At 41.0% G+C, this 12116-nt stretch overlaps 1 protein-coding gene across 1 annotated transcript in view; it reads right to left on the reverse strand.

Moving 5' to 3' along the window:
• The window catches only part of LOC126452249 (ATP-binding cassette sub-family C member 4-like), a 216804-nt gene that overhangs the window by 127545 nt on the left and 77143 nt on the right, over positions 1-12116 (reverse strand). Inside the window, exon 7 of the mRNA XM_050091041.1 lies at positions 12001-12111. Coding sequence (XP_049946998.1) covers positions 12001-12111 — 111 coding nt within the window. The remainder of the gene's footprint in view (positions 1-12000; positions 12112-12116) is intronic.

The raw sequence follows: 12116 nt of genomic DNA on the forward strand, positions 1-12116 counted from the left end.
CACACACCATTCATACGTGCAAGCAAGTACTTCTCATGCGCACGTGGCTACCAACGCCAGCATCTTGGACCAGAATGCAACTATCTTGTGGGACGCAAGCAGCAATCTGGAGGGGACAGGGAAGTGAAGGGATAGTAATTTACAGGCAGGAGAGAGACAAACACTGTCTGGTGGAGTGTGCGGGGACTAGAATGCCAACAGAGGCAGCATCAGGAGCTTGTAGGACAATGAGGCAGGGAAAGAAGGAGAGGAGCAGGGAAAGATGGGTGGGTGTGTTGGCAAAGATTGGTAAACAAAGAGGGTGGGAGACTTTCTCTGGATCCCACCCTCCTTTCACAGTGACTTACACCTTTCCAACCTGTCCATATTTCGTAAACTCCTGGCCCTCACAACCTGGTAAAACACATCTCCCTGGCACAGGCATCTGAGAATCACCTCTGCTCCCTCTGCAAGATGCTATTACTGTGTAATCCCTACTCCATACATCTCTGAAACTGAATCATTTGCCCTCCAGCACCTGAAGGAGCATTCCAGACACCAACTCCTTAAGTTATCCAACCTGCTGTCATCCTACTGCTATCTTGGAGCATCACTATCCGACCCCTATCCTACCCACAGTGTTCTTCTTTGTCCACCCCTCACAGCACCTAAATTCCTGCTTCACCGACCTTTTCAACTTGCCACATCCACCAAAACTCCCTACTGACTCTCCACCAAATCCAGAGCCAAAATATCTGTATGGCACTGTTGTTAACTTTCCACCAAAACCCTCAGCTCCACAGAAGCTTCAGTCCTATCCAAAGGCCTCATCTTTAGCCCTTGACCCAAACTTAACCATGCTGGACTGTCGAAGGCGTACTCTCCTTCTCCCAATGCTTGCAATTGAAGCATTTCTTTGCCATCAATCCCACCAACCGAAACCATCCTAATTCCAACACCTAACCCTGCCTTTTCCAATTCACACCGCCATCCAACCATGAACCTCTCCCCTTCCATGTAACCACCTGCTGGTCACCTTCCAAGAATTCCTAACCTCAAACTTAGCCTCACCATCTTTGCCCAGTTCCCTCATAGTGGCTACCTGGCAGAAGGTCTCCACTAGTTATCTGACTCCTCCAGCTATAAACTCTGACAGACAGATGCCATTCCAGAAGTCCAACACAACCTCCAAACCCAAGCCTTAGTCCATCTGCTCTGAATCCACTTCCCTCCTCACTCTTATGACACCCCACATACCCATCTTCTACATGCTCACCAAAATCCACAAACCCAACAATTCTGTGTGTCCCATTGTGGCTGATTATCATGCCCCCCCCACCGAAAGAGTTTCAGCACTCACTGACCAAAACCTCCAAACAATTGTCCATAATCTAGCCTCTCACAATGAAGACACAAACCACTTCCTTCAAATCTCCACCATTCTCACCCCTTCACCTCCTGGATCTCTACTTGTCACTGTTGATGCCACCTTCCTATCCAATGTTATTCAGACTCCAAACCCACTACCTCATTCCTCATACACTGTAATAACTTTATCCTAAACCAGAACTAGTTCTCATTTGAAGGGAAGGCATGTGAACAAATCTGCAGCAACACAACCATGGACACCTGCATGACATCCTCCTATGCCAACATGTTTATGGACCATCTAAATGGGACCTTCCTAGTCCCTCAAAATGCCAAACCCCTGGTCTGGTTCAGGTTCACTGATGATATCTTCATGAGCTGGATGCAGGTCCAAGACACCCTATCTTTATTCCTTCATAACCTCAACACCTGCTCTCCCAACCACTTCAGATTGTCCTCCTCAACACAGCAACCCACCTTCCTGGATGTTGACCGCATCCTCTCTGATGGGCATGTCTGTACCAGAGGTGTGTTTCGAGCCTGTGCTGACCACCAGGGACTGTAGCCTCGACTGCCAGGCAACCCTTGACTTGTGTATTCCTGTCAGCCATTCGAGCTGCACTAGGGCCTGCTGGACCGTGCGGTGCCCTGCCCAAACCCGAGTCCACTCGGGCGCCCGTGCAGCTCAGCTGCTCATCAAGTTGCGTGCCTGCCAGGCATCACACTGTTACAACTGCAAACTGAATAACTGTGGCCCATTTTCAAGCAGTAGTTACTGACATAGCAGGAATTTTCTCATACTGCATGATGCTTATCTTTTTCTCACCAGGTACACCTTTCCCCAAGTGAAGTCTGGCTTCTGATTGTAGCTTATTTCACAGAAATTTTGTTAAAAAACCATCAGTTCAAATTTATTACTGCACACACACCAAACACAAACACGTGTAATTTACAAGATTGAATGGACCATTCAATAAAAGCCTTGCAGTTGGGGAAATCTGTCTAAATTCCAATCAAACTGAGTGTTTTGATACCCTTCATTATTTCCTAGTAGAAATTCATCATACTTCGTATGAAAATGTCAAGTATAAAATTAAGGAACATTTGACAGGATTTGGAAATATTTCAACATTATTTCCCTGCTCTATCTAGTAATAATGACTGGATTCACAATTACTTGGGAAAGACAATAATTTTGGGATCCACATGTAGTGTAAATTGAAACGAGCAGCTGCTGGAAACTTCCAGCGAGTAAGTGACAGAAAATAAAGCTTTATCACCAGTAAGTTTCTGGTTAAGCTCAAAAATGGTGTTTCCAATGCTATGAAATAAAGTGGTAACAAGTTTATTACCTGTCTTTTCCCTCAAAACATATATAAACAATAATTCTGGAAACAAATCACGATGACAATAATTTGAAACTATCTTTACCTACTGTGGTTCCTGATTTCAAAGTTATGTCACATGCAGAACAGGGAGATCCTCCTCAACGAATTCGAAGGAAAAGTTGAGCCAGACAGTTCCATAATAAAAACTTTTATATTAACAGAAATGTGTAAAAAACTTTATTATTGCTTACTAGACCTAGCCATTGTGCAAAAGCTTCATCAGCTCTTTTGATTTGGTACAGATGAAATGTAAAATGTTAAAAAAGCTTTAGAGCTATTAAACCATTTGCTTTGAATTCAATTACTTCCATGTTACAATAAGTACTTTTTTTCCGTTACGTCCATTACTTTACATTGTGCATTATTTTCTTTGTAAGGATCAAGAACATTCTGTTCCTAGCCCATCAAACCTCTCAAAGGAGTGCAGGTAATTCAGAAAGCAACACTGCATTCCTCACATGTGTGGCCAGTCAATCCCACATTTCTAGCACTGCCTGTTTCCCAGTTGCACCGAGCCCTCTTGACACCCGGGCTCGCCCGGGTACCCGACAAGCCGTAGACCTCAATAGGGCATTACGACTCTGCGGGCCTCGACGGCGCGTTACAGCTCATGTATTCCATTGCTAGTACAATTGAACTCGACTACTCGTGGTGCGGCAAACAGGATGGAAGGGTTGGCCACAGCTGGGCTCCAGCAGCTAAATGTGGCAAGATGAACACTTCTGCTCTGTACACATTAAACCCAACAACCACAAACATACCTGCATTGTAGAAACTGTCATCCTTTTCACACTAAAAAATCCCTCCCATGGAGGCTGGCTATGTGGGGACAGGTGTCTACAGTTACAAGAACTCCCTTGCTCATCATGCTGAGGGCCTCACCAAGGCCTTCACAGACAGGCACTAGCTCCCAGACCTAGTCCACAAACAGATCTCCTATGCCATTTCCTCTCACAGCCCTAATCCTCCAACAAGCCCCAAGAAACAACCACAAAGGAGTGTCCTGTTCATCACCCAGCACTACCCTGGTCTGGAACAACTGAACCACATCCTCCAGGAAGACTTTGATAACCTATCATCAAGCCCTGAAATGATGGACATCCTCGGTGAGATACTTCCCACCCCACCTAAAGAGGTGTTCGATCACCCATCTCCGCAACATCCTAGTCCATCCCTATGCCGTTCCTAATCCCAACCCCTTGCCACAGGGACCGCATCCCTGTGGAAGACCCAGGTGCAATACTTGCCCAGTCCACCCACCCAGCACTTCCTGTTCCAGTCCTGTCACAGGGTTTATCCCACTTTATTAGGGGCCACACCACCAGTGAAAGAAGCCTTGTCATTTACCATCTCTGTTGCAATCATTGCACAGTATTTTTTTTAAATATTGATATGACTACCAAACAGTTGCACACCAGGATGAACGGCCACCTCCAAACTGTGGCCAAGAGCGAAGTAGACCACCCTGTCGCACAACATGCAGATGAACGTAACATGCTTTATTCCGATGGCTGCTTCATTACACGAGGCATCTGGGCCCTCCCCTCCACCACCAGCTTTTCTGAACTGTGCAGATGGGAGTCATCCTTACAACACATTATCCAGTCGTGTAATTATCCCAGCCTCAACCTATGGTAACATACTGTCCCCAGGGCCTCCACCCAACAGTGCCTCTCCCTCTGTCCTATCGTGTACTCCCCATTCTCGTTTCCCACCTACTGTGTTTGCCTCCCTCTGCCAATACATCTTTTCCTGCTCCACTCCTTTTCTGCTCCTTTTTTCCCCACCCCTCTGTCCCACAACCTCGTTAAGCTGTAGATGTCGGCATTCTACTCCCTGCACACTCTGCCAGACAGTATTCATTTCTCTCCCAACCCACGCGCTACCATCCCTTCCCCTTCCCCCCTTCCAGACTGCTGCTAGCATCCCACGTGATAGTTACACTCTGGCCCGAGATCCTGTAGTTGGTGGTCATGTGTGTTTGAGGTGTGCCTGCTTGTGTGTACTAATGGTGTGCGTTTCTCTTTTGCTGATGAGGGGTGTGGCTGAAAACTGTAGGTAAGTTTCTTTTAATTACCCCTGTTTGCAACATAACATGTCCTCTTTACAGTAAGTAGCAATCTATCTTTTCCTACTTCAGTGTCAGTGACTCAGGAAAAATTCTAAAGAAACAGTTATTTAAGTTGTTTGTAAAAAAATTGAAACCCTGTTTTAGTAAATTTTTCTTTAAAATCTTCAGCTGCCATATTCTATGACAGTTACTGTTGAAGATTTTTAATGTTTATATTGAACTAAAAAATCTTGTTATTGTTATGTGTCACAAAATAATGTTAATTATTAAATGATGTGTGCAGCAAAGTTTGCATATACATGGAACATGTATACATACTCTGAAACACATTATTGACACTTTAAAAAATTATCTGCTCAAACTGATCTTTCAAAAGAAATTAAAATTAAATCCATGGTTTGATAATAAGTTACACTTGTCAGTTGCTTCTATTAGTTCAAAATACGTTAATGCTAAGTGAAGCATTTGCCACTTACTGAGTCAGTAACAGCCTATATAGGGGTTAGAGGTCCATGCATAAATAAATGTCAGAACTCTAGCTTTCAGAAACAGTTACTCCCTTGTGGGAAAAAAAGCAGCAACTAATAATTAGTGAGAAGTCAAAGAATGACAGACCAATGCTCGGTGGAAGGTGTGATGGATCAATGCCGAGTGGTCACATTGTCAGGTAGGATAATAGCCAGTAAAGTAATTTTAATGCACGATCTCCAATACTGACCAACAATAAATGAATAATTTTTCCTTTAGGTGATAATGTTTCGGAATGTATATGTTTGATGTTATACATAAACATGAGAAAAAGAAACTGGCACCATACTAGATGTGGGAGATACACAGCAAAGCAGAATCCTTGGTGGTCTGAGAAGCTGGCCACAAGGAGGAGCTGCAGTAACCATCCACAGAAGCTAAAACTGTTGTTAAAAAGGGACTAGAAACTGAACTTCTTTGGTTGTTTTTAAATGGTCCTGTAATTATTTCTGGGTGATCACAGTTGGTAAAGATGTGAATTAACGATACTGAATGGGAAAATACTTGCATTTTTTACAGTTAGTCTGTTCTGAAAGAAGATTCTGTTACCCAAGGGTAACAGACGAGGGCTGGTAAAAATACTTGGGTTACAGAAGAGATATTGAATTTAATTGATGAAAGGAAAAAATATAAAAATGCAGTGAATGAATCAGGCAAAGAGGAATAAAAAAATCTAAAAAAATGAGATCAACAGGAAATGCAAGATGGCTAAGTAGGTATGGCTAGAGGAAAAATGTAAGGATGTAGAGGTGTATATCACTAGGGGTAAGATAGATACTGCCTACAGGAAAATTAAAGAGACCTTTGGAGAAAAGAGAACCACTTGCATGAATATCAAGAGCTCAGATGGAAACCCAGTTCTAAGCAAAGAAGGGAAAGCAGAAAGGTGGAAGGAGTATATAGAGGGTCTACACAAGGACAATGTACAAGGACAATATTATTGAAATGGAAGAGGATGTAGATGAAGATGAGATGGGAGATACAATACTGCATGAAGAATTTGACAGCAGTGAAAGACCGAAGTCGAAACAAGGCCCCGGGAGTAGACAACATTCCATTAGAACTACTGACAGCCTTGGGAGAGACAGTCCTGACAAAACGCTACCATCTGGTGAGCAAGATGTATGAGGCAGGTGAAATACTCTCAGACTAAAACAAGAATATAATAATTCCAATCCCAAAGAAAACAGGTCTTTACAGGTTTTAAAATTACTGAACTATCAGTTCAATAAGTCATGGTTGCAAAATACTAACATGAATTCTTTACAGACGAATGGAAAAACTGGTAGAAACTGGCCTTGGGGAAGATCAGTTTGGATTCTGTAGAAATGTTGGAACACATGAGGCAATACTGACATTATGACTTATCTTAAAAGACAGATTAAGGAAAGGTAAACCTACATTTTTAACATTTGGAGACTTAGACAAAGCTTTTGACAATGTTGACTGGAATACTCTCTTTCAAATTCTGAAGGTGGCAGGGGTCAAATACAGGGAGGGAAGGGCTATTTACAATTTGTACAGAAAGTAGATGGCAGTTGTAAAGAGTCGAGGGGCATGAAAGTTAAGCAGTGGTTGGGAAGGGACCAAGACAGGGATGTAGCCTATCCCTGATGTTATTCAATCTATATACTGAGCAAGTAGTAAAGAAAACGAAAGAAAAATTTGGAGAAGAATTAAAAACCATGGAGAAGAAACAAAAACTTTGAGGTTTGCCGATGACATTGTAATTCTGTCAGAGACAATAAAGGACCTGGAGGAGCAGTTGAACGAAATGGACAGTGTCTTGAAAGAAGGATATAAGATGAACACCAACAAAAGCAAAATGAGGATGATGGAAAGTAGTCAAATTGAATCAGGTGATGCTGAGGGAATTAGATTAGGACACTTAAAGTAGTAGATGAGTTTTACTATTTGGGGAGCAAAATACATCTCGTGGTTGTGCGGTAGCATTCTCGCTTCCCACGCCCGAGTTCCCGGGTTCGATTCCCGGTGGGGTGTTGTGTGATGTCCTTAGGTTAGTTAGGTTTAAGTAGTTCTAAGTTCTAGGGGACTGATGACCATAGATGTTAAGTCCCATAGTGCTCAGAGCCATTTGAATTTGGAGCAAAATAACTGATGATGGCTGAAGTAGAGAGGATATAAAATGTAGACTGGCAATGGCAAGGAAATTGTTTCTGAAGAAGAGAAGTTTGTTAACATAGGGTATAGATTTCAACGTCACGAAGTCTTTCCTGAAAGTATTGGTATGGAGTGTAGCCATGTATGGAAGTGAAATGTGGACGATAAATAGTTTAGACAAGAAGAGAATAGAAGCTTTCGAAATGTGGTGCTACAGAAGAATGCTGAAGATTTGATGGGTAGATTATGTAACTAATGAGGAGGTACTGAATAGAATTGTGGAGAAGAGGAATTTGTGGCACAACTTGACAACAAGAAGGGATAGGTTGGTAGGACATGTTTTGAGGCATCAAGGGATCACCAATTTAGTATTAGAGGGCAGGGTGGATGGTAAAAATTGTAGAAGAAGACCAAAAGATGAATACACCAAGCAGATTCAGAAGGATGTAGGTTGCAGTAGGTACTTGAATATGAAGAAGCTAGCACAGGATAGAGTAGCATGGAGAGCTGCATCAAACCAGTATCTGGACTAAAGAACCACAACAAAAACAACAAGGGTAAGACATTGTTGTGGGGTTCTTTTGTTCAGACAAGATGAACGATAAAAATCTAGTATGTGAGAGATTATTCGTTTCTTGGTTAACATTGTCCTGATCTGGGAAATTCAAGGTAAAATTGTGGAAGAGTAAAATAACCACTCATATTAAATAGTTGACTGGTTGATGGAAATTCTTTACGTAGAGGTTATTTGCAAAAATTTCTAACTTCTTATTGGCACAAAACTGAAAAATAATTATTGACAATATAATGTAAATGGAAAGATAAAAAATCTACTCACCAAGTGGCGGCACGGGAACACACACACAAAAGAGTTTAACTTGTACAAGCTTTTGGAGCCAGAGGCTACTTCTTCTGGCAGAAGTGTTGAAGGGGAAGGAAGAGGGGTGAAGGAAAAGGACTGGAGAGGTTTGGGGAAGGGGCACATATCAGAAAAGTTGCCGAGAAGCCCAGGTCACAGGAGACTTACTGGATGTGATGAGAAAGAAAGACTGATTGTTGGGGATTGCACCAGATGAGATTTGAAAGATTTTCAAATCTCGTCCGGTGCAGTCCACAACTTCTTTCTTTACTTCCCATAAGCTCTATAAGAAGTATTATCTATCTCGGGTCCTTGTTTACAAGAATTTTTATATATTCTGTACAGTCTGAGCATCTCCTCCCTAGTGAGAGATAGCTCATCTGTATACCATTTTAGCTGTTTGTTTTTCTGTTTATGCTTAGGTCTACTTTTGATTAATGGTGAGCAGCAGTACCATAACTCTGTGAGTATTTTCAGGAAGTTGTTAAATACCATTTCACCAGCACCCTACCCAGGTTGTGTGTTGTATACAAAGTCCCAGTTAACATCAGATAACGTGTCAATAAATAAATTAATATATTCATCTTTCTGCCCTCTTATCCATGTGGCACTAGAATTGATTCTGACGAATGTGTTTGATTTAGGCAACTGATCACAGCAGAATGTTAAAATCAATGGTTCATGATCAGCTAAGGCTCCACTGGCAAGTCTGACATCACACATATCTCTAGAAAAATTTACCATAATATTATCTAAGCACGCATTATCCCGTGTTGGTGTGTAATTTGTACATTGTAAATTTAATGATCTTAAAATATTAAAAAATGTTCTAGTAACATGTTCATCACTGTTGGCCATTTCAATGTTGAAATCACCACAGATAATTAGTTTTGTTTTAAATTTTAGTATTTTCCTCGTAAGCAACTCAAATCTTTTGAAAAATGTATTTGCATCTCCACCCAGTGATCTATATAAGCTAACAATTAAAGTATTCTCTGCATTTAGTCTTACACAGCTAAATTCTGCATCTAGTTCTGCACAGTAAGAGCTAACATCTGTTTCGGTAAACATTATAGTATCTTTAACAGATATTAGAACACCTCCATTCTTTCTTTCACTTCTACACATAATGTTTCCAACAGCATACCCTTGAGGAACAAAATATTGTACTTGATCTTCTGTCAGCCAGTGTTCTGAGACTCAAATAACATCAACATTTTCAATACTGCAAAAATGTTCTAATTGTAATACTTTGTTCCTAATGCAGCGAATGTTCGTTTGCATCACAGTAACAGATTTATGTTTATTGTTTATTGTCTGTGAACACTCTCTCATTCAAATGTTGCTTTTAGCACCTAATTCAAATACAGGAGGTTTATTACACACCGATTCACTGACTTTTATACTAAAAAATGACGTACATTCCAGGTATTACTCAAACTGATACTTTCGTAGATTGTTTTATTCCGTGTTAGTCTTTCTTTAATTATTTTGCTGACACATTCCCACACAACTTTTTCCATTCATATTTTAGCTGGTGCCCATGTCTGGTGTGAAGGTTACGCTGCAGTTTACTTATTTCGACCACAGCACAATTTGTGTATTCAGAGCACAGTTTCTTTATTATAATATTTGTTCTTTGGATTTCTTTATTAATGCACAAACTATAGATTAGATTGTGCGAATGAGGCACTGCAGCAACAACTGTATTCCTTGATTTATTTTTTTCTAGTAAGTTCTGAAGCACTTTTATGGAAACATCTGCTTCATTTTTCACAACATCATTTGATCCCATTATCCATATGACAAAGTCATTTTCTTGCATGGATTTTGTTTGAATGCAGGTGTCTAAAATGTGTTTAGTTCCCACTCCAGGTTTGACAACACTGGTCACTGCTATGTCTCGATTGGATTTTCTTGCATGGATTTTGTTTGAATGCAGGTGTCTAAAATGTGTTTAGTTCCCACTCCAGGTTTGACAACACTGGTCACTGCTATGTCTCGATTTATTTCTCGAAACATATTAGATATATTTGTGCCATGGTTGTCTGTTAGAAAAAGCACACTGTCTTTTTACCTAATGTTCCCCATTTATCATCATTTTTCTCAGAATGATTATTCGTTTTCAGCACATTGCCTTTTGCAAGGTCTGGATCATTTACACTGTCTTTAACACCATCACTGGACTGCAGAATGCTGTATTTGTTTTTATCCATAAATGTAACAGCTGTTGCGAAGTTCGTTGTTATTTTTCCAGCTAAAGTCGTACCTTTGTGCCTCACTTCTCTCCATTCAGATGATTTGTACCTTTCGTCAGTTACCACTTCACTTGATTTGTTCTTCAATTGTAGTTCCTGATTTTCATCCTTGAGTGTGATGATTTCACTTCTTAAAGTGTTGATTAAGAATTGTAGACCCAAAACTCATTCTCTTAAATTTGTTGTTTCAACATTACAATTCTCGCAAACTGAACAAGAGTATTAACTTCATCCCAAACAATGGAAACTCCAAGTAGGAATATCAACAATGTAGGAAAAGACAGATTGATACTTACCATAAACAGGACATGTCAAGTTGCAAGTTGCAGACAGGCACAATTAAAAGACAGTCACATACAGCTTTCAGTCACAGCCTTCATCAGTACAACAGAGATGGACACACACACACACACACACACACACACACACACACACACACACAAGCAAGCAAGCACACCTCATGCACGCATGACCGCCAATTCCAGCTTTTCAGGTTCTGGCCTGAGATGTTGGAGTAGGCGTCCGTGTGTGCATGAGGTGTGCTTGCTTGCTTGTGTGTGTGTGTGTGTGTGTGTGTGTGTGTGTGTGTGTGTGTGTGTGTGTCTGTGTCCGTGTGCGTGTGCACACACTTGAGTCTCTCTTTAACTGACAAAGGCTATGGCCAAAAGCTTTGTATGAGTGTCTTTTAACTGTACCTGTCTGCAACTTGACGTACCTTCTTAACAGTAAATAGCAACCTGTCTTTTCCTTGATTGTCAACCACATCTCATTTTCTTCCAAACAGTTTGTGGATCACTGTATTTAGCAACATTTGAAAAAAATGACATATGGAATATGTAAAGACATAGAGCCAAAAATAAGGCTACCTAGCAGTTGTCTATGTCTCCATTGCTGTTATCTGACTCATCTCTCTCTGTGGACTCTACAGTGTTATGACTCTGTGTGTGAATTCCTAAGGGACCAAACTGCTGAAGTCATCGGTCCCTAGACTTACACACTACTTAAACTAACTTAACACTAAAGACAACACTCACACCCACGCCCAAGGGAGGACTTGAACCTCCGGCGTGAGGGGCTGCATGATTAGTGACATGGCACCTCTAACCGCGCGGCCACTCCGCGTGGCTGTTATGACTCTTTACTGTTCATTGATGCTACAGATCATGAACTTGTAGTTTCCGGTAGTTCCTGCCTATTTGGAGCTTTCATTCTAAAATATGTGTTATCCAGCTAATTTGTGCTTGAACTTTATTCTTCTACTCTGGAACAATCTCAGGATAATTTCTAATAATGGTTGAGACTAATATTAGCTTAAGAACTTTTATACATTGTTCGTGTACTAATTGATTATTCATATTGTAGTAACACAAGTTATTCTTAGCCAGTAAACAGTGTGAACAAAAGTGAGGGTTACAAGATGTTTAATACCTGAATTCTGGATATGGAAACTCTGGTTTCAGCAAGGAGTTGAACAGCTTGCGGATAAAATATGGCCATGCACAGTTGCAGTAGATTGAAGAACTGTGCCAATGAAAATACCTGCA

Source organism: Schistocerca serialis, unplaced genomic scaffold (genome assembly GCF_023864345.2).
Source record: "Schistocerca serialis cubense isolate TAMUIC-IGC-003099 unplaced genomic scaffold, iqSchSeri2.2 HiC_scaffold_840, whole genome shotgun sequence".
NCBI lineage: Eukaryota > Metazoa > Arthropoda > Insecta > Orthoptera > Acrididae > Schistocerca > Schistocerca serialis.